The sequence below is a fragment of the Protopterus annectens genome, chromosome 12.part0, assembly GCF_019279795.1.
Source record: "Protopterus annectens isolate FY-2018-M chromosome 12.part0, PAN1.0, whole genome shotgun sequence".
Taxonomy (NCBI): domain Eukaryota; kingdom Metazoa; phylum Chordata; order Ceratodontiformes; family Protopteridae; genus Protopterus; species Protopterus annectens.
The window spans coordinates 405,877,458-405,901,720 of record NC_056746.1 but is presented as its reverse complement, the minus strand read 5'-3'; the positions used below and the strand labels follow the sequence as shown (position 1 = coordinate 405,901,720).

Below are 24,263 nucleotides of genomic sequence, written 5' to 3'. Positions count from 1 at the left end.
TAAACTCCATGGAAAACCTATCCCACAGGGGATCAGATCCCACTCAACCAGGGCTGCATCTACCTCTACAGCCTTTTTCAGAGGTGTACCTACCAGGGACACCCTAGAAGCTGCTACCTGGAGTTCTGTACATACTTTCACCAAATATTACCATTTGCCAGTTTTCTCTAAATCCAGACCTGACTTTGCCACTGCAATTTTGCAGGTCCTTATAGCTGGTCCTAATGCTATCTAAATTCCTCCTCCCATCCTTAGCTTTGGGAATCTACCCAAATGTAATGACTGCAACAGTGAAATACGAAGAACATAGTACAGTTGTGTACACTTACCATAAATGTAGATGTTCGAGTGTATTCACTGTTGCAGTCCTGGTTTACCCTCTCTCCAGCCCCCTGACTTCGTTTGGCTATATCCCTTCTCTCCTTTTCAATGCTTAAAAGCTTTTTGGTGTATTTGCTTTTTTGTTTGAGGTATAACCTTGTATTTTTATAGATTTAATTGCTTCCCATTAGGGGGGCACCTGACATCTGGGGCAAGAAGAACTGATGTAATGATGTCGGCTGCATGTTTTATACCCCTGACGACCTGACATCACAGAAGAAGAGACAGCAACCAACGCAGGAACCAAGACATCAGGCCAACTGCGGGCTACCTGCAAGCAGATAACCCAAATGTAATGACTGAAACAGTGAATAAACTTGAATATCTACATTTATGGTAAGTGTACACAACTGTACTTTTTTTGATAACTCCAGAGCACAAAAGCTTTTAGCACAACGGCACAGGCAGCAGAAAGAAAGGTTGTTATCAAGCTTAGGGAGCCTATAACAAGGAAAATAACCAGAGATCTTGTAGAGGTATTAGAAATATTTCAGAAATTTTATGAAAATCTATATAAAGCAGAGAAATGTGGAAATCTTGGAAAAAGTACAAATGGAAATGTTCATGAAAGAATTAAATATGCTAAGGTTAGAGGTAAAGGAAGCTCAAATTTATTTATTTATTTTATTTATTTTCCATTTGTTTACCAGGTTAGTCCGACTGTACACAAGCTGACCGTTTTCAGCGGAGGCCCGGGGAGAAAAGCTCCAAATACATAGTACTTTTAGTAATAGTACAATTACTAACATTTAGGATAGGAGGCGATGAGATAAAAATGGTGATGTATACCTAATCTAGAGAAAAGCTTCCAGGAATTGATGGTATTCCTGTGGAAGTTTAGAAGCAAGCAGGGAAAAAAGTGATAAAGATCCCGATGGTTTTGTTTAAAAAGGAGAAGCACTAACATCCTGGAGGAAAGCGATGGTGACTGTAGTACCTAAGATGGTAAAGATTCATCAGATCCAAATTCATATTGGCCCATTTGATTCCAAACCACAATTACAAAGTGTTTATGGTGATAATGGCTAAAAGAGTGGAAAGGATGATACCAAAATTGATAGATATGGATAAATGTAGTTTTGTTGAGGGGAGACAAACATTTGACATTAATAGAACAATGATGATCTAGAGGAAAACAGAATAAGAAAATACCACTGTTTGTGGGTTTTAATGCAGAAAAAGCATCCAACAGAATAAGCTTGGATTTTGAGTAGGGCAAAGAAAGCATTTGCATTCTCTGACACAATAATAAGGTTAATTAGGAGGATATATGAGGGACTGGAACAAAAGTTAAAGGGGGGGGGGGTTCCTCTCCGATAAGTTCTGTTTGAACAAAGGAAGTAGCCAGGGTGTCCTCTTTCTCCTTTGTTATTTGCATTGTATTTAGGATCATTAGCAAAGAAAATAAGGGACTCAGAAATTCAAGGATACAGCTGGTATGGTAATCGAGAAAAGTTGGCTTTATTAGCCAATGATATTATTTTGTACCTGATAAAACCAAAAAAGGACATTTCAATGTTGTAGAACAGTCTGAGACAGTTTCAAGTCTTTTTGCGATACAAAATTAATGAAGATAAAACAAAGGCAATAGCTGTAAGCCATGTACCCACACACAAACTGGTTCAGTAATACCCATATTTATGGGGACACAAAATGAAGTACTTAGGAGTATGGGTTAAAAGGATTCTGTTATGGCAGTTAAGGTTATGTGGGAACAGACTAAACATAAGATAATACAAAAACTGAGGAACTGGAAGCTCTTGTATATGGATAGCAAGATAATAAGCAGTGAAAATATTTTTAGCCTGTTTAGTTTTATACACAGGTCGGGCATACTTTTGTCAGCCAGAGGCAGACTGTTACCTTGGGTAGATTACAGATGTGGGAGGTGTGATGAAGAAAGGGGTAATTAGGAGCATACTTTTCTGAAAGAGTAAGGAGATGGCAGACTTTAAAAATTCCCCTGAAGACTACTGTGTCAGAAATACTAAGGAAATGATTTTTTTGAGCTGTGATAGATTCGGAATTGCCTAGAAATAATAAGGTCTTGTTGAGTTTTATTCTGGTTGCTGCCAAAAAACACAATTACTAGAAAATGGAAATCAAAGTCTAAACCAAGAGTGCTAGAAGTAGTGAATATAGTAACAACAGATAAAATAACTGGAAATGTGATCTTTAGAAAAGGGTAGGAACAAATTACATAGGAAAAATGGGAATTATGAGAAGAATACTTGCAGAATAATGTTTTGGAGAAAGAATGAGGTTTAATGGAAAGCAGGAATCGATTGCACTATGCAATGTTCCATTGACAATGACTGTATAGAAGATTATATGTGATGTATAATTTTTGCAACTGAAAATGTCAATATGGTTTGTTCTCAATTATATAAGTGCATGATTGTCTATGTTGTAAGTGATAATAAAGATGTTTAAATTTAAACAGTTGCCAGGAAAACAACAAATATAGTTATAAGACAGGTATGTAGAGTGAAGTATTTACATTAATATGTATACATTTATACATTTCTGATAGGTGTAAATGTTTGCAGGAAGTAAATGGATTTATACTTTAGAAGGGAAAACATTCTTGTAGATAGGGTGTATCAAGGTAAGCTCTGCAAGGAAATATAGACATTTCGAGAGTATACCTAGACATTAAAGTATGGTAGAGGAGATAAAAAGTTAGCAAAGATTTAGGTAAAGAGAGAAAGGGAGAGAGAAAGGGGTGTGTTTGATTAGAAATGGAGTAGGTTAAGATGGGGAAGAAAGATGGAGGAAATGCTAGGATATTGAAGAAATCAGTCTGATGCACAACCAGGATTTATTCAAATGTAGTTTGTGTAGGCTTTTAAAGTGCAATAGAAGTAGAAACAGAGAAAGCAGTCCCTAGATTTCAAGCAAAAATATATAGAGAGAGAAACGTGGAGTCATCTTTTCCAAATAGTAGCATTTATTAAACAATTCCTTCTGACAGATGAGCGCTTTTGCTATCTTACAATTCAGTATTTCCTCTCTTATTTATACACTGGTTAACAAACTTCCATTGTAATCCATATCTGCATAATAACAAAAGGAGTATTATCTGAGAGATCCGAGGGACAAAGTTCTAACCAATGAGTGGCAAGAAAATTAAAGGAGACTATTGGTGCTGGATGCCAGAGTACCGGCCTATGCAGTGTGACCAATAGGGAGCCAACTGTGAGGGACATGTAAATGAGTGCAGGAAAAGATAGAGGATGATTTTGTGATAGGGGCAGCCAGTGGATGACAGTGTTTTGCTCTATTTTGCTAAAATGGCTTTGAGATCATTAATAGCAAGGGAAACTGAGCGAGTGAGCCATGACAACTATCAGATAAAACAATCCAAAAGAAGAAATGTGTGCACAGTAACAAGCAAACCACCAACCTTTACCTTTAGCTTAAACGTTTACAGCCGTTTACCTAACTATTTAAGTGGGGTCTAACCATGCTCATGGCCCTAAAATAGTCACATCAGTAGTCCCAACAATATTCACATCCAGCTAAACTGCGTCAGGTAAGCATAGCGCTCAGAGTTGTAATCTTTCTTTACTCTTTTTTTCCTCCTCCAGTGAAATTGAGGGCATGAACTACTCAGATAAATGTGAAACATGTATACATGAGAGCTTACCAATTGCAAAATGCAGGGATGGTAATTGACCAAACCACCAAGGAAACAGTAGCATGCAATTTTTGACTGCTGGTGCCTTTACTATCCAGAAGGGAAAATTGTAGTTTTTTCAGCTCTTTCGCCTATGCTTCTTCAGATCTGTCGGGAGATTAAGTGTAGAAAACATAAAAGACAGGAAATTCCTTTAAATTCGGTGCTAATATCATATAAAGAATAAAAATAACTGAAAAATAAAAAGTAAAAATAAATAAAAAATGTATATTTAATTTTTTTTATTTTTGACTTTTACTTTTTAATTTTTAGTTATTTGTATTCTTTATATGATTAGCTTTGCATTCTGTGTCAGACAAAAACAGGTGCACTGAACCTAATTGTATTGCTGTTAATCAGTGCTTTGCTTCTTGCTTTGTCAAAGACACTGAATACCATCAGCGCCCTCCCCCCTGAAGTCCTACTAGCAGGCTGTCTGGCCTTTGGTCTACCTGCCGGTACTACCATCAGATCTCAGGCTGTCAAGAGTTATTATGATCCTCTCTTATCTGCCACTTCCTAGTTCCTGTTGTTTTTTTATAGAGTTCTGGATTTGGCCCACTTCTGTTCTCCATCTTTATGAATGTCACGTAGTGCGGCCAGATTAACCTAGAACGGTGATGACTCAGAAGTGCTTTTCAGACTCTAATTTGTGAATTTGTACAGTCAGTGTTTTTGCATGTATTTAACTGCAAGTGTTGTCTGTCTTACATCTGTAGTTTTAACAGCCTTAAAATAAAATTCATGGTGTTTGGAAAATATTTCATCAGTGGTGGATTAAGTACATATTGAGCTCTGTGCTGCTACTGTCCCCCCCCCCACTTGTTAATTAGGGTCACCCATAAATAAACATGTTGCATTGAAATCACTTTCTGAATTTTTTAAGTATATACTAACCTATGTTTTAAGTTATATGTGGCAGCCTGTGGTGGGACAGAGTGGCCAGTGATGCTGTCCGTCCTCTCACTTCTACAAGGGGCTTGACATCAGCAGGAAGCAGTGAGGAGGGGAATAAGGATAGAGCCTTGTGGTACAAAGATGGTGACTAGGAAGTATGGAGAGAAGGTAGAGTGCCATTTTACTGACTGATACCTATTGGATAGGTAGCTTTTGAACCTTGGAAGTGTGGGCTGAGAGAGACATAATGAAGTAGAAGTTTGCTGTGACAAACTGTGTCAAGGACTTTAGACAAGGCTAGAAATAAGGAGGAGACTAGTTTGCTGTTATCTCTAGTTTTATTGACAGCATTTATTTAGGTTAGAAGTGCTGTGTTAGTATTATAGGAAGGATGGAAGTCATGTTGTGTGGGGATAGGAGTTCTTCTTTCAGGAGATAGTTTAGCAATTGTTTTGGAGTACATTTCTCAAGTATTTTGGAGAGGAGGGATAAGATTGCTATAGGTCTAAAGTAAGTAATATTGAATTTCATCATTTGTGCAGAGGGATAATGTGTGGCTTTTTCCAAAGGGAGAAGGAACGTTGGTTTCCTGGATTGGCCTGTTTATAAGTATTTAGACAAGGTAGTCAATGCTGTTGGCAACTATTTTAAGTTATTCGCTTGGAAGGTCATTACCTGAAGTCGAGTATGGTTTGAGTTCGAGTAGTTTTATATAGGATGTGGGCATGGGTTTGAAGGTGAAAGTGGATGTGGTGATATGTAGCTGCTCGGCAGGGTTAGGATTAAATGTTGGTTAATCCTTGTTAGAGATGGTATACTAACTATGAAATAAGAGTTGAACTGTATTTTGGTTTCAAGTGATGAGTTATTGGCAGAGGGGTTAGAGGTGAATTTATGGCTAGGATCCAAGATTTCTTTAATGGCTGTCCAAAATTTTTAAGGGTTATTGTTAGATTAGGAACTTCCATTTTAAAGTGGTTATTAGATATTAGACAGGCTAAAGGGTAAAATAGGCCTAGTAATTTTGTTTCATTTATGCATAAAAGACAGTTAAGCAGAAAGAAAGAATAACCTTGCTGGTCAGCCATGAGAGACAATGTATTAGAAAGGAAAGATAAGCATGAAGTGTGCAAAAAATACAGAAATAGAGAATGTTCTTTTCTCAAGGGAAAGATACAGTCTTGCCAGCTACAGAATATTCCTTAATGGAGTGTTAAATAAAGTACATATGAGACAAACCCTGAGACCAAGGTTAGGGGGAGTGAATGTGGTTTACAAAGGAAAATTACTCGACTGAAGCAATATAATATGTTGTGTTCAGGATTTGTTCAGTTAATGTTAGTTAGTTTGTTCGACCTGACATTACAGAAAAGATTTCAGCACTCGAGCCTGAGTACTGAAGTCAAGTCAAAGACCATTTCCATTTGCATCATTCAGGACAATCAGAAGATATGTGCAGAATATATTTAGCAGCACTGTTATTAAAGACAGTATTCAGATATTGTGAACATCTAATAATGCATGTTAAATGAACTACAGTGTTTGGAGAATTCATTCTAAAAAAGTACGCAAGACTTGGAGCATAAATGAGAGACTGGCATCTGTTCATCATGAGTTTGGGTAATTAACAGATAAAGACTTTCGGCTCAATCTCATTTCAGTGTTTCCAGTTAATTACAGTACAGTGCAGTCTTATCAATTCGGTTATGTATACTGTTATTTTGAAAGTTATTATACTATAGTTTTCTGTCTTCATTAATTTGCTTTTTGGTACAATTGTGAAGCATTCTGATATTTTTGCCTTTCTTTCCATGTTTTTTCTCTGTCCTGCATTAACATTCTACTCTTTTTGGATAGCCAAATTGCGTTATTTGTTTTTAGTCTCTTTTTTTGTAGGAGGTACAAGGCTATTTAGGATATCAGGAAAGTGGTGCTGAATTCATTTACAGCAACATATAAGAGGAGAATTGTTTGGAAGTTCTAGTTAATAGGTGATAGGGGTTAGTAACAAACATTTTAGTGTTAAACTTGTAAAGGCTGCGTATTGTTTTATAAACATGCCATTTAAGTAGATGTATGAGGTATCTGGTATAGATGGAGAAGGTGATCACAGAGACAGTCAGACATTATACCTGAGACTGTGTATTTGGTAAGGTCTGATATTAGGATCCAGTCTAATAGGGAATTTGATAGCTTGCTGTGTGTGTGGCTACTTATTAATCATGTGAAACCAAAAACATTCATGCTAGATGTAGGGGAGTTAGTGTTTATGTTCAGCCAGTTGACATTCACATTTCCTAGTAGTATTTTTTCTTGTGGAATTGTTATGGATATCCACTGTAGGATATATTCCAGGATAGCTGTATTGTCATCAGGATGGATGTAAAGAACAGTAGTACATTTTTGTTTATGATTGTTTAATTTCAGGAAAATTCTGAGAAGCTCTGCTAAATTGAATTTTGGTATTGGGTTGTTTTAAGAGGAAATGTAGTAGTAGTTGGGAAATAGTAAAGCAGTACCACCACCTTTCTTCTCTATACATTTATTATGGATGATATAGCAGGTGTAATTTCTGAGTCATTTTTGCTGGATTTAATCCAAGTTTCAGTTACAGGGAGAATGTCAGGTTTATGTTGGGTAATCCAGGCATATAATTCAGCAAATTTATTTGTTATACTTCTAACATTTATGGCAGCAAAAGTTAGATTACCAGGGTTGGGGGGGGGGGGTTGACCATTGTAGAGTTAGAGGTGTGTTTTGAAGATAATTGTTTTGATGCTCATTGTAATAAGTGTGGCCAGGATTAGGGTGAATGTCTCCTCCCAGAAGGAGTTTAGTATATTGGGAAATTACTGATACTTGTTTTTTGGAGAATATTTTCCCACCTAATTTTTTTGTTTGTTTTACTTTAAATGGAGTTGATCAGTCTGTATTTGGAGTTAAGGTGACTGCTATCATTAAATAGGTTTGGTGCAATGTGTGGAGAGTGTAGGGAGGAAGTGTGAATAAGTGGTTGGATCAGAGTTGGAGAGATGTTGAGAGCTACTGAGTTATGGTAGGATGAAAGATGACCAAGTAGCGGGAGAAGAAAAGAGGATAAGCTGAATAGTAGCATGATTAGGTAAAGGGATCTGTATATTATAGTTGACACATAGTGGGGAAGTGGGGATCAGGAAGGAAAAAGAAGTTGCAGGGCAGAAGGATATTTAGTGGTGGCAGAGTCTGAAAGCTGATATAGTGCAGGTAGGAAAAAAGCATCTCCTATGAAGGAAGAGAGTTAGGTTGTCCTAATATTTTCTCTGGAATGTAAGGAATGGGGAAAGGGTTTAAAAGTCTAGAGTTTGAGAATGTCGATAAAATAGGAAGAAATGAGGGTTTATTTGGAGAAAGTAGAAGATACAATGTAGCATAAATAGATACTGTTAGGAAGTCGTGACTATGAAGGTATATAGAGCAAAGCAGTATAGAAAGAGAAATGTAGTTGGGAACAGTGATAAAAGATTAAATGGATGTTGGGGATTGGGTAAAAAGAAACTGGAGTGTTTGATAGTAATAAGATTGTTTGGGAGGGTTATGGAATAGGAGTTACAAGTATACTGTTTATGTAGGAAGTACAATATGTTCATACAGAAGAAAATGTCTCCAAGCAAGGCTTCCTTTCAATTGGTCATCAGATCAGAGTCATTAACTGGTGCTGTAGCAGTGGGGTTACTTGACCTTGCTAAATAACCACAATTTACTTTTCCAGTGTATGTAGCTGATACTGTTCATCAATATGTATACTTTCCTTTACTTGTCTTTGTAATTGACATTTATGCTTCTACTTTTTGTAGAGCTTTTCTCCCCAGGCCACTAATGAAAAGGATCCCAATCACCTGATTGATTATCCTGGTTAACAAATGTGAAGCATATATCACACGTTCATGAACGTCTACCCCTTTTTCTCTTTCACATCTGATGCATTGCTGTAACCCTTCTCCTATTGGTCACCTCCTATTGGAATCCTTGTAGTTTCAGCAGCTAAGTCCTACTCTTCCTCTGCCCTCCTAGTTTCATCTTTGTTTGTTACATATTCTGTACCACATTCTGTTTCACCTTGCTGTTTCCAGAAAGTATACTAGATGTTATATTTCTTGACCTAACATAGGTATGCTTGCTTTTAGTATTTCAGGTCTCCTTTAGCAACCAGATGTACCATAATTGCAACTATTTGCTATTTTAATAGGTATTCTGTGTACCTGGTTTACTCTTACTCGACATGCACTGCTACCAGGTGAGAGCTGCATACAGTTTATGATCTGGTACTAAACTGGAGTGTGTAGTATACTAAAGTTTGTCCAGAGTGCAGTGTTGTGTGACTTGTCCTTTCCTGTCTAGTAGCGATTGATTTGCTTATTTGTCCTTAGTACTTCATGACTTGTTTAACAGTCGTACTACATTATACATCAGATTTCCTGTATTACTGAAGTGCACTTCATGTTTGCATGTCTCTTGCAGTGCTGTAGTTGCTATGTTACAGCACTTTGTGATAAGGAGATGCTGTACATTGAAGCTGGGTTGCTTCTTTCTGGTTAGATCAGCCCTGTAGCGCCATTTTATATGACAACGCTAGTACACAGTATAGTTGCCTTTGAACTGCACTGTTATATGTTGCTGAATTGCTAAATGACATTTGTTTTGTACTTAGCACAGTTGCAGATTTGTGCAGCAATAAACTGCATCTACAATTCTCCTATATAGCTGTCTATGAATTGTATGTAGGCATTTTCCATGCTTTTTTTTTCCATACAGAAGCTTTAAGCAATGCGTACTTCACAGGTCTAGGAATCCTTCCTCACATTAGCTGTTAGTTTCAAGTATATATTTGCAGCTACTGTAACTCAACAGGTGCCTGTCAAGGCTGTCTTAAACATTCTCACAAACTTGACAAGGTGTGATGTCTCCCACTACATGTAGGAGTGGAGTTTCCTGAACCTAGACTGAAGTACTTAATGTTATATATTTGAGATTTAGATTCTACTCCTGGGCTCGACTTTTTCAAAATCACTTACTCTGTTATTGTTTGAATCCATTGACTTTTGTCAATAGAGCAATACCAATTAGTACACTAAAAAAGAAATAAATACAAACATAGTACTAGTTCTGGTACTAATGGTAAAACACTCTTTTTTTTTTCATGATAAGTAACACCAGTAAAAGAATACATACATTAAAAAAAATCACTTTAGGCAGCAGTTATCTGGCTGCAAGCAATAAACATAAAAACTGAAAATTATAAAGGAAGAATTGTCCAGTGTGTATAACAAATACTGGCACATCATTTGTATATGTGTGCCTTCACTGTGTGTGTGTGTGTGTGTGTGTTCACACACACATGGAAATTACATTTATTAAATGAAATATATGCAGGTGTATAGACGGACATGCCTAGTGTTAGAGCACTTGGGAGTGTGCAGTGTTTGTGTGCCGGTGCTTACTGCACCAGAAACGATGAGATCATTGCAGTCTTGCAGATAATGAGTGATGGGGCTGGGAGCTGAACAGCACTAGGGGCAGGAGCAACAGTAAGCAGCGAATCAATAGTGTCTACAGACAGAATGTTATTCTCGCATCACAGCTCTCCACTGCAGCCTCTGCTTAGCATGAATGTGATGTTCTACTTGGATTACTGACTCTAGTCTCTGTACTTTCCTTTCATGGCATTATAAAAGTGGATTTCTTTTTTTTGTTACCATTGCATTACTCCCAATATTTTTTTTTTTTTGCTGCTGCTCTTCCTATCTGTTCATTCTTGGTTTGCCATTTTCCTTTGTGAGCTCTGAACTTGTGGCTTGGGACAGAGAGATGCTGGACCTGGATGTTTGTGAGTTTGGCAGCCAGCTGCTGGAAATCTTTTGGCTGACAGTGTGTTACCGAGGTAAGGGAGCACATTGTTTAGACTCTGTTTCTTGAATCATTAAAACTAATGTATACTGGTGGGTGAGGCTGTGTTTGTTAAATCCCTCAACAGTGCGGCACTTCTGGGATGTTCACTTAACAACAGATACTGAACACCACAGAAAAGAATAAGGGACTGGGTTCAGCTTCAAAGGAAGGAAAGCGTTCCTGCTTGGCTTTTTTTAGATGTAAGTTGTGCTTTCCTTCCGCCTAGTTAAACTGTGTTGTGCTTTTACAATGTGTCTGTAATCATTTTTTCAACATGTTTTGATTTTAAGCTCTAACGGCTTTCTGTTTATGAAACTGTGTTATAAATTCGTTACTTTTTGAGAGCTACCTTTTGAAAGAGCTCATCTGAAGAAAATGACAGTGCTAATGAAGTCTTAGCTAGAAGGCAAGAAATAATGTAACACCTTGCTGGAATGATTATCATTTTGTTTCTAAAAGCTCATTTACTTTTTGCAGAACTTTAAATTATTCTGAAAAGTGCTTTAAAATGCAACCTTGAAACGTAGCTTCCAATTCCGGTATCTATGTATATATTTATTTATTTTAATCTTTTCTAGCCTTTTGTTTAGATTCAGTGGATGTTTTACATCATAAAGACAGAGATCGGGGCTGTTTTGTAAACAGTGAACCATGATAGTCCATTTGAGATGAGATATTTTTTCTTAATGGGAATCGCCCTGCTTGACCCAGATTTTTCCTGGTTGGACTGAACTGAATAGAAGTCTGTTGTAAGGTCACACAGTGCATGCTAGTGGGATATGAACCAGTTATCTGTTAACTGACAAGGCTGTTGACGGTTTCATTAAGTTTCAGATTTGCAAAAATACTGAGATTGTGGCTAATTTGAAAGAAATTGAACACTTAGCTGTAATTCAACTTTATTTACACTTACTGCATTTGCTTACCTTACATTCCTTTGTTGTTGAGAACATCTGCTTGAAAAGAGTTTATTGGCCACTTAGGCCTGTGTGTTTCTGTGTTATTTTGAAGTACGCTGCTAATGTAGTTGTAAAGGAAATATTTGAGGTGTCAGTTAATAAACAGAAGAAACTTTTCAGATTAAGGGGAGCAGGTTAGCAGTACACAGGCTTGCCTAGAAATGCTGTTAAAAATGATACCAGTCAGATTTATACATTTTTGGAAAATTTAGAGCTTGAATCTTGAGTACTTGAAGCAATGAGCTGTGAATGTTTGGCAAGATTAAAGGTAATAACTTCCCAGTTAACCTTGACATGGTTGAATCCGTGAGTACTGAACTCCAGTTTAACCAGGCTTGTCATGTATATCTCCTTTTTAAACTGTTTAGTTTTACATTTTTTCTGAACTGACTTCAGTGCTGGATTTTTTTAAGGTTTCATATTCTCATGAATCACCCATATTTACTAATAGTCGGAAATTGCAACAGAAACACTAGAACTGGGTACAACAGTGGAACAAATGTAAGGATAATATTGCCAGGAACTAAAGGAAGGTAAAATTTCAAATGTGCAACAGTCAGTGAAATTAAACATTTGGAGCAGGGGCTAAGACTTGATTTATTTGCATTTAGTTACCAGGTCCAACTGAGTTATGCAAGAGCCCTTTTCAGATGAGGCCCAGGGAGAAGAGCTAAAAAAAACATATTTAGAGAGAGAAAAATGTACAAAGAGATTATAGCAGACTCTTAATTTGAAATGTAGTGATTACAGTTTAACATCGACTAGGCACCTAGATGCATATAACAGGTAGCACTTGAGAGTAGTTAGAATGTTTCAAAGTGGGCATTCAATAGACATCAGTAACAAATGCATATTTTTGTTCAAAAATAGGAGGTGAAATAAACCAGTTTGACATGAAGAGAAAAAAAGAGGGAGGAGGACAACAAGCATTTATGAGTGACTCATGTTAAGTAGCAAGCAAAGAAGGTTGGTTGGAGGAGGGAAGGGCGGGTGGAGTAAGTATTAAAAAACATTACCCAGCTTGCTTTCTCTTGAAGGGTGGTTGAAGGTAACTGCTACAGTGGGGGTCTTGAGGGGGACCTAGGCCAGAGTGTACTGGAGACAGAGCAGTGGAAATCCATGGTCATGCATGGTAGTAGAGGTATATGCTACAAACATGCCACTTTGCCAGGTGTAAGGGAGAGTGTGGGAGTAAGGCATATTTTAAGAAGCTTTCTCCACTGCCAAAATTATACCCTATCACGGTATAGCTATCCTTCTCTCTAAGGAAGAGGAGTGGAATATGTGTGTGATGGTCATCAGCGGTCTGGGCCAAAAAATAATCTAGCAAAAATATATTTATAGAAGTAAGTTGTTAAAGACTTCACAAACTAATAAAAAGCAGTGGGATAATATGGTATGTATTCTGGAAGAAGAATGAAATTCTAAGGTGTTAACATTGCAAATGGCAGTTAACATAACGTAATTGTAGAGGATTAGTGGAGGATGCATTCTTCACAAAGATGGGAAAAAGGAAAAGGCTTGCAATATTGTGATGAGAGGTTATAATTTTGAAGCAAATTTAGTAGTGCCTGGTGGCATGCTGTTAGATTAGTGGTTACACTGTGTATGGATCAGGTGATTTTCGATAAGCAAAGAAGACTGCACCAAAGTAGTCACAGTTCCTTAGACATTGCCATTGCTGTTCACTTGTGCATGTCATCACTGGCCATGCATTTCATATTAGAGTATTACTTATCTTCAGTATGTATTTTGTACTGAAGTGTGTTTCCATTCATACTTGTAATTTATTTATTTATTTATTAACATTTGATTACCAGGAAGGTCCGACTAGGTAGGAGCCCATTTTCAGCGGAGACCTGCGGATAAAAGCACCAAAGTATTATAAAACATTTTAATAATAATAATTTTATGGTCTACAGTTTAATTATACCGTATTAGACATAGTATGAAAACATTGGTTGAGTAGATACAAGTTATATGGCAAATGATTGGACAGTTAGAGGAATTTTAGCTTGTTTATAGAGAAAGTAAAGGTAATAGTGTAAAACAAACAGGAATTGGAATACAAAGTGAGAAAAAGCAAACTTTTAGTATATTTAGAGAGAAATTGATAGAAGTAAGGAAGGAGATGTAAGGTATAACTAGGTATTTGTCCACATTTAGAGATATGGTTTATCCTGGTGTTGAGCAAGAACATAGACAGCTTTTGGCTAGGAAGTCATCCAGAATGGTGTTGAAGGATAGGAGGAAGGATACTGGCCTGATGCATAGAGATGAGGAGTACCAGGACTTAGCAACATGGTATAAGAACAGACAGGAGTTTTTGGTCATTGGATTGTAGTGACGAACTAGGAACATAGTTGTGTAGAATGCTGTTTAGTGCTGGAGAAATGGATGGATTTTTGATAAATTTATAGATGGTAAGAAATTGTGTGTATGTTAGTTGATTGGGTAGTTCTAACCAATTTAGGCATTATGATGCTATACAGTGGTGGGATTTGAAAGTGGTATTTGCTTCAAAATCAACAATTAAAACAATTATTTTGTTAAACTTCATTTTATGTTGATTTGTATAGTCAGTGTTTCTGTATAGATACAACACAACCCAAAATTTTAGCATAAAATGTTTTAAATAGCGATTTTTATGCAGCCATAAAGCACACTGGGTAATCTAAACAATACTGCAAATTTACAAGTACATTCACTTACTCATAACATAGACTTTAACTATATCATCATTTATGTCAGTTCTTAAAGTAAAGTACTAACCACAAATAAAAAGAGAGCGTGCAGGAGTGTAAAATCCACTAGTAACATAAAAACATTCCTGTAGCTGATTCAAGCACCCAGAAGCACAAACCAGACCAAAAGTTCACTCAGCAATTTAATATAAAACACGTGCAGCAAAGTCTTAAAATTCCACCAAACAGTTGTTGTAGTGGTGCATAAAATCAGTAAAGTAAAACCATCCGTTGCATAAATATCCAATGCAGAAATTAAGGTAAGCGCTTTCGTCTGATCTAGTCACAGACTTTTTCAAAACCATAGAAAAGCATTGCATCATGGTATAAATAGTAGCTTAATCAAAATCAATTAACATTTTAAAGAAACAGGTTAAAACTAGGAAGTGAGAATTACACATGCTGGTATATTTATAAAGAAGTTTGTGTTTTATGTATATTCTTTACTTTCTAGATAAATTGTTTTTCAAACCTTACAAAATATCTTTATAACTTAAGTGCCCTTTGTTTCAGTACAGGCACCAAAGATAAGTGGTCATTGATACCTGGTGGTTGGGTGGCATTTAGTGGCAACTGCCAAATCAATTCCCTTCTCGCTAATTCATTACACCAATCCCCTCCACTCTTGTATCTGATCACTTCTAAAATGCCAAACTTATATCCTGTAAAGTTGTTACATTTCAGTGCATGTCTGTGCAAAGCATTATTGTGGTTATGAGTTTCCATAGCGTATGAGTGCTCATAAATCCTTTTTTTCAGGGGTCTTTCAGTTTTGCGTACGTAAAACATATTACACCCCTGACAAACAAACACATAAACCAAACCCCTGGTTTGACCCCCCCCCCCCCACCACCACCACCACCAAGTAAATTCTCTGCGACGGGTCACCTATCAACATTTCTGTATTTTCCAAAATAAGTGGACACTGGTTACATCTACCACATTTCCTTGTTCCCCTTCTTTCCTTCGTATTTAAAAGGGGATGTTCCAGGAGATGTTTCATATTGTGCCCTAACTTGTATGAAAATGATGGTCCTTTACCAAGGGAATGAATCAGGTCCTCATTACCCTCCAAAATAACCCAGTTTTTATTGAGAATGTCCCTAATCTTGTGACCGAAGGAACCGTAATAGGTAATCATGGAATGTGAGTAAGTGGAACTAACCCCAAAGAAAGGTTGCTTCTTTTGAGGCTGGGGCACCCCCAGCAAAGGAGTATATCTAGCACCCCACCCACTCAGAATGTCCTTACTCAGTTCACGAACCCAGTTCTCTGGGTAGCCTCTGTCAGTAAACATTTGAATTAACTGACCTAGTTCCCTCTTCAAACAATCCAGGGTTGAACACATACGAGTGCCCCCTAATCACTTGACCTCTCACAAGATTCTTCTTGACATAAAAGTGGTGATGACATTTGTAACAAACTATTTGAGTATGTCGGTTTGCGATAAACTAATGTTTTCAGTATTTGCACCCCTAGTAATGTTAACATCTAAGTAATTTAATGGTAGTGGAATCATAAGTGTGTGTAAATTTAAAATAATCACATATATTATTGATGTAGTCAACAAAATTGTCAGCTACTACAAATTATCCTTCCACAAAATAAAAACATCATCAAGGTATCGCAAGTACAATAACCAGTTGTTTGCAAAATCAGATCTGAAGATAAAACATTTGTCCCACATTGTCATAACCAGTTTTGCATACATCGGGGCACAACTCAACCCCATGGCAACCCCTTTTGACTGCCTATAATATTCCTCCTCAAAAACAAAATAGTTATTGTTAAGGACTAATTCCATTAATTCCATAACTAGAGTAATCATGTTGGCATTCAAGTCACTATATTCCAACAAAGCCTCTTGGAATAATTCAAGTCCAGTGTCATGAGGAATGGAACCAAATAAATCAACTACATCAATAGTTGAGAATCTCGTAGTTTCTTCAAAAAAATTAATTTTGTATCCAGGACAAAAAGTCCCAGGAGTCGGATAGTATGTAGTCTATTCTGGACAATGTGTCCTTGAGAAGCTGGTCAACAAACACCCCTAGCGAATAAGTGGAACTGTTGTGTGCTGCCACTATAAGTCTGTAAGGGGGGTGTAACACATTTTTGTGTACTTTAGGTATGCCGAAGACAGTGGGGATGTAAGGATGTTTATTCTGTACAGAATTAAACAACTCTTCATTAATTCCCCCTGTAACAAACTGTCCTCCAAAAACAACTGTACCCTTTTATGGGAAATGTTAATCTTATTCAAAGAGGCCACCCTCGTACTTATCAGTATCCTTCAACATATTGGTGATGTCATTGACATAATCAATTTTGTCTGCCAGGAGTACCCCCCCCCCTTCATGACACGCATAGTGTCAGTACCTCTTAACTGGTTAAGGAGTGTCGCTTCATCCTTAGTAAGGTTGTAGAACTTTTCCCTGTGGGTGTGAAATTCATAAAATATTTCCCTAGTGCAAACTTTCTCGTAATGAGCTAAAACAGGGTGCAAAGGGAGGTTAAACAAACTTATTTTCCTAAACCTACTGGGTAAATAACCAGTTTGTTCCCCTGTGTCTTGAAAAAATAAACGCAGGTTGAGTTTTTTAGTATAAAGTTTCAGTTCATTTATAACCCCCGCTATGTCCGGCTTCCTAGCAGGAACAAATTTAAGTCCTTTTCAAATAAAGAAAAATGGGTAGCCGTAACTGGTTGTTCTGTGTAAATAAAAATATTGAAACCATTTAAGCTCAAAAGTTTGCCATTGAAACTGAAAATAACACCACTGGGGGTATTTTATTACTCAATATCTGTTGTGGTTCATGTTCCAAAACCTCCTGGGACCTCTCTGGGCCCTCCCTCTCGGGGTCTGTTGTCCCCCTAAAAAGTTCTGCCTGTTCCTGTCACAATTTAAAATTCTTCAGACCTACGTAAGGGTGGATATTCTCGATCGAAAACCTTATCATGGTCTCTGTTAAAACCTTCAATCTGTACTTCATCATTTTCTCCCCTTACTTCATAACTTACTGAACCTGTTCCATTTGTGTAGTTAACCCCACGATTATTTAGTACATTTTCACCATAAGAGCTTTTAGGAAGCTGGTAAGCTTCTTTGTATTTATATTCCAACTCATCCCTCCTCAGATGTCCTTCTTCTATTTCTTACAGGTCCAACCTCCTAGGTTTAGTAGGAATTGGCCTTTGAAAAAACTGGTCCTTCCAGTGTTTTGCTTTGTTGTTTGGAATCATTGGTATCAAATTTAATTCTTCCTTTCCTCGAGGGCACCTGGGGGCATCAGGCAAACAAACAAAGAAAATACGCCGGGCTGGATGCTTTATACCACCGACAGCAGCTATGATCGCCGGGTGAAGGTGCGCATCAGCCGAGGACCCAGGACAGACTTTGAAAACCGAACTGGCATGGCTGAGGTAGGACAAATTTTATTTGTTAGGACTGCAGATGCATACCTCTCGGACATCTACATTTATGGTAGGTACAAAACTGTACTTTTCCTTTGTTTTCTATTAGTGTCTTTAACCTCAGTTTCCTTTGTTTTCTATTAGTGTCTTTAACATGTTGCTCAGTCTTACTAAAAATGTTGTCATGTTTGCTTTCAAATGAATAAAACTTGCATTGTTTAAAATATCACTGTTAAGTTTGTTTATATCCTCTAACAATCCATTCATTTTATTATTATTTAGTTTAATAATAAAATGAAGTAATTCCACACCATGTCTGTCAAATATGGCTAAAAGTCCGTCTAACTCTTGCTGTCCCACAGTCAGACCATTGGGGAATTTACTCATTCGCAGCCCCTTCGGTATTCTCTGCTGTTTAATACATTCAGCAAGGTATGCATTGTCTGTATGTAAATGACATACCTTGCTCATGTTAATTTCAAAGTCCTTAAGCCGTTGATGAATGTCCATATTCCTCATTTGTCTTTCTTCTGTAAATATATCAGGGGCTCATCCTGTACCCATCGTTCAAAACTAATTTTCCGGGAATTTTCTTGTCTGTGGTTGATATTAACTTGCTGCCCACATGGAACACTGTTCAAGGAAGATAATCCAACTGGTCGTTGTGAGCCCAATGTTCCTTCCCCATTCGGGTCAAAGGGAACAGAAGACATCGTCATTGCCATTTGAGAAGCTGCTGAGGCTGCTGGGGCTTGTAGTTTGTCCAGTGTCTTTGGCAGTTGCTGATACTGCAAAGACATATGTTTATACAAATGTCCAATGTTGTTTTCTTCACCTACAGTCGCCATATCGGAGTTAGCTGCTTCCAAGTGGACTACCTGAGGCATAGTTGAGTTGTTGGAATCCATAATTGTAAAAGTACACTTCTCAAAAGTTGCAGTTCGTTAAGGATAGTTCCACTGGATACTGGGTGAGTCAGACAAATGCTTAGCACCAACCACAAATAAAAAGAGAACATGCAGGAGTGTAAAATCCACTAGTAACACAAAAACACTCCCGTAACTAACTTAACTACCGTCCCATCAGTCTGACAAGCCTCATCTGCAAGGCCATGGAGCGTATTATCATGGAACTTATAAACAAAGACATTGGTAACCTTCAAACACTGGACCCCACCCAGTTTGGGTTCGTGAAGGGCCGATCTTGTCTCCTGAACTTGATTGACTTCTTCGAATCAGTCTGCAGAGCCATGGATAAGGGTAAGGTGGTCCACACAGCCTATCTAGACCTTGCCAAGGCCTTTGACACCACCCCCCACTCTGGAATCATAGATAAACTTACTAAGCTGGGCATTAATCCCTACGTCACCCAATGGGTTGCTAACTGGCTTACTGATAGAACCCACACTGTAAAAGTAGCAGACTCCAAATCCAGCTCCAGACAAGTGACAAGTGGAGTACCTCAGGGTTCAGTCCTGGGACTGCTCTTGTTTGGCATCTACTTCTCTGAAGTACAAGCCAACACTAAGGGACTCTGGATAACAAAGTTTGCAGATGACTGCAAACTGGGAGCCATTATTGAATCCCCAAATGATGTGGATACTCTACAAAGGGCCTTACAGAAACAGATGCTTGGTGCCAGAGCCATGGGCTCAAGCTCAATGCCAAGAAATGTATAGTTATCCCCTTTGGGAAAAAACATGTACCCGTGAATTACCATATAGGTGGCAGTACACTAAACTCCGAAAGTTTGATAAGAGACTTAGGGACACAGGTGGACAGTGGTCTCACCTTCGATAACCACATCGCCACAACAGTCAGGAAATCCTTCTATGTGGCACACCTCATCACTAAGGGCTTTTCATCCAGAAAAAAGGAGGTCATTGTCCCACTGTACTCATCCCTCATTAGACCCATTAATAGAATACAATGCCCCGTTTGGTATGTACCTCTCAAGACATCTGCAACAACTGGAAAGGCAACAGAAATACCTCACTAAAAGAATCACAGGCCTAAAGCAGATGCCCTGCGCTGACCGCCTTAAAAAAAACTCCAGCTATACTCTGTCGCATATCGTCTACTTAGAGGCGATCTTTGCTTGTCAAACCCAGAGCTGTTGGACATGCTACACTTAAAGAAATCCCAATCCCTCAGAGCCACACGCTCCAGGGATCTAAACCTTGTCATCACAATAAACAAAACATGCTGGAGGGATAGGTTCCTGAACCAGAGACTCCCCAGACTCTGGAATAGATTGCCCATACATGTCAAGCAGATTGCCTCTTTGGCCCTCTTCAGAAGGAACCTTGACGATTGGATGGGAGAAAGGAAATTCGCCCCGGGGATCACATCAGTCGCCCTGCTAGACAGGGGTCCAGGGAAGTAAATAGTGTGGGAGGAAATAGCCAGGGAATTGTTATGGCTAGGCTTGTATAGGCCCTAGGGCTGATAGCCTAGTACCAACCTATGAACCTATAAGCACCCTGAAGCACAAACCAGACCAAAACTTCACTCAGCAATTTAATAGAAAACACGTGCAGCAAAGTCTTAAAATTCTACCAAACAGTTGTAGTGGTACATCAAATCAGTAAAGTAAAACCATCTGTTGCATAAATATCCAATGCAGAAATTAAGGTAAGTGCTTTCGTCTGATCTGGTCAGTTTTTCAAAACCATAGAAAAGCATTGCATCATGGTATAAATAGTAGCTTAATCAAAATCAATTAACATTTAAAATCAATTAACATTTTAAAGAAACAGGTTAAAACTGGGAAGTGAGAATTACACATGCTGGTATATTTATAAGTTAGTGTGTGTTTTATGTATATTCTTTTCTTTCTAGATAAATTGTTTTTTAAACCTTACAAAATACCTTTTATAACTTAAGTGCCCTTTGTTTTAGTACAGGCACGAAAGGTAAGTGGTCATTGATACCTGGTGGTTGGCTTCCATTTAATGACAACTGCCACATCACTTCCCTTCTCGCTAATTCATTATACCAATCTCCTCCCCTCTCCAAAGTATTACAAAACATTTTAATAAGAATAATAATTTTATAGTCTACAGTTTAATTATACCAAATTAGACATCGTATGAAAACATTGGTTGAGTAGATACAAGTTATATGACAAATGATTGGACAGTAAAGAAATTTTAGCTTGTTTATAGAGAAAATAAATGTAATAGTGTAATACAAACAGGAATTGGAATACAATGTGAGAGAAAAGCAAACTTATAGTATATTTAGAGAGAAAGCCAAGGGAGAGAAATTGATAGAAGTAAGGAAGGAGATGCAAGGTATAAATAGGTATTTATCCACATTTAGAGATATGGTTTATCCTGGTGTTGAGCAAGAACATAGACGGCTTTTGGCTAGGAAGTTGTCCAGAAGGGTGTTGAAGGATGAGAGGAAGGATATTGGCCTGATGCATAGAAATATGGAGTACCAGGACTTAGCAACATGGTATAAGAACAGACAGGAGTTTTTGGTCATTGGATTGTAGTGACGAACTAGGAACATTGTTGTGTAGAATGCTTTTTAGTGCTGGACAAACAGATGGATTCTGGATAAATTTTATAGGTGGTAAGTAACTGTGTGTATGTTAGTTGATTGGGCAGTTCTAACCAATTTAGGCAGTTTGATGCTCTACAGTGGTGGGATCTGAAAGGGGTATTTGCCTCAAAATCAACAATTAAAAAAGTAATTTTGTTAAACTTCATTTTATGTTGATTTGTGTAGTCAGTGTTTCTGTATAGGTACAACACAACCCAAACTTTTAGCATAAAATGTTTTAAATAGCGATTTGTATGCAGCCATAAAGCACACTGGGTAATCTAAACAGTACTGCATATTTACAAGTACATTCACTTACTCATAACATAGACTTTGACTATGTCATCATTTATGGCAGTTCTTAAAGTGAAGTACTGCATGTGCAAAACCTAGCTGCATATTATATTTCATAGTAAGTACTGAAATGTACAATGCATTTGATCCATTATGATGTAATAGCAACAGGTTGCTTTTCCTGAAAAAAAAATCGTGGAGTGATGTTAGCATCAACACAAAGTGGTATTTTTTTTATGTATGTCAAAACCCTGTATAATTTGTACTGTTCCTAGTAGTGGGATTATACCAAAGTCTATAAGTCTTTGAGGTTTTTATTTATGTTTGTGGCAAGAAAAAAGTGGTAGTAAAGACTAAATGACAGTTGACAAGCAGTAGAATGCACTAAAAAGTAGTCACATTACCTGTGTCATTGTCACTATTCAGTGTAGATGTAAGAGTAATGTATAGGTGTACATGCATACACATACTGGAAGACTTCAAGACATGGATTCTACCCAATTTTTTTTTTATTTTAACTGGATAATTAGTTCATGCAGCTTTTAAGACTAAATCCGTATCCTGACTTGAGAAAAATCCTATGATCACTGACCCTGGTGAAGGTGTTTTTTTTTTTAAAAATGAGTTGGCAAGTGATCTATGTGCCTTTTTCGATGTAAAGGCTTCAGACAGGTTCAAAGTTTTAGGCAGCCGGGTATTGTATCATAGTGTGCCCCTCTTCTTTTTTCAGGAATCTTGTAAATCCTGATGTTGTTCCTTCTAGCTCTGTTCTCCAAGTCTTCTATTTTTTTATCTGGAGTAAGTTTCAGAAGAAATTCAGTGTTATTCTCATTTTCAAGTTATCTTCCATCAAACTCAGACATTGTCTCTTCTATACTCGAGATTTGTGGTGATTGTTTGAGATTCACTCGGCACTTAACTTGTTTTTATACTTTAAAATGATCCATTTTGCTTTCTAATTTATCTGTCTTTGCAGATAACTCATTTATGTTACTTAGTATGGCCTGTATGTCTTTTTCATTGTATTGTCCTGTACACTGGGCATAGAATGGCTCATTCTGAGACAATTAGTTCTTGATTCTACCTAAAAATTCTGAAGGCTTTACAATTATGGCAATATGCTGGAAGTGATTACTGTCCTATTCCTAGAACAATTGCATCAAAACCTGAGTATCTTTGTTAGCACTTAACTGTAGCAGAATATCACACCATAGAATAATGAAACTGTTAAGCTGACAACAACACAAGTTGTTGACTTTAACAGAGCACATTAGTGCCACCCATCACTTAACAGGTTGTTAGATGTCCCTGATGCTTATCAGTTAGTGTGATTACCGAGATCGGCTGCTTTCAGCTGTCAAAGGGAGGGTTGTTGAATTTTAGATTGATTTTCTTTTTTTGTAACACCAAAAAGTGTTGGGTAGCTGTCCTTTTAGGGACCTGTATCATATCTCCTGTGATTATTTTGTGTTGATTTTATCTTGTTTTAATTTTCTCTCTACCTTTGATTTCTTTTTCTGTGCTTCATTGGTGGCCGGGGCTAACTAGGGCTATTTAAGCCATGTCGCTTTAAGCAGTAATGAGCAGGTAGTGGTAACAAGTGCATCCATAAAGATGCAAAGACTAATCTTTGCATCTGACAGGACAAGAGCTAGTCCTTGTTTTTCTCTCTGGATAGTAAGTGACAATGTTGTTGTGTCTTTTGGCTTATCCCGGTCAGGGGTCGCCACAGCAGAACTCCGGTCCGCTAATGTTTGGTAGTGGATTTTTACGTGCTGAGTTACCAGCCCTGACATACAACCTTCAACGAAGGATAGTAAGTGACAATAAAGAGCTTAAGTGTATACTCAAGAAAACTATGTATAACTTGTTTAGCTGTACACACAGATTTAATTTGATTTATTTATTTTTTTGTTTGCTGGAGTAGTACACTGATAAAAATAGACCATTTGCAGGTAGGTTTCTCAGTACTACTTTATGTAGTTCTGAAATGGCAAATAAAAGTGATAAATTGGGGGTGGGAGTTGTATATTAGTTGATGTGCTTACCTCACAGGCACAAAGTACAGGATTTGATCCTCATCTTTGGAAGGGGAAATTGGCTAGGCTTAAAATGACCCACAAAGGCAATTAGCCCTAGTACTGACTCATGAAAACGCCTGTTTGTGAATGAAGAGGATGTTGCTGCTAACTCCTTCCCCACCAGATAATGAAAAGAAGAGCCTTTGATGATGGTGTGGGTGCTGTTACACATGTAACCTCTTTTAATGAGGTTCAGTCAGTCAAAACCAACATTTTGGTTCAACCACCTCACACCCAGTGGAGTCAAAACTGCTTGCAAGCTCTCATTAATATTCATAACTAGTGCAGGCTGTTGGGGACTCATTGATTGGGTCATTAAAAAAGATTTCTACAGTGAA

At 37.6% G+C, this 24,263-nt stretch overlaps 1 protein-coding gene across 3 annotated transcripts in view; it reads left to right on the top strand.

Annotated features, from left to right (window-relative positions):
- The window catches only part of LOC122816609 (rho GDP-dissociation inhibitor 1-like), a 2,167,530-nt gene that overhangs the window by 984,172 nt on the left and 1,159,095 nt on the right, over window positions 1-24,263 (top strand). Inside the window, exons 1-2 of one of the 3 annotated variants that reach the window (XM_044089513.1) lie at window positions 10,819-10,874; window positions 10,968-11,082. The exons of 1 other annotated variant lie outside the window; for it this stretch is intronic. Coding sequence is in view for 1 of the 2 variants with exons in the window: in XM_044089511.1 (XP_043945446.1) it covers window positions 10,802-10,874 (73 nt within the window). In the remaining variant the exon portion in view is untranslated. Of the gene's footprint in view, window positions 1-10,525; window positions 10,875-10,967; window positions 11,083-24,263 lie in introns of those variants that run through there. One more of the 3 variants, XM_044089511.1, reaches the window with a different exon arrangement.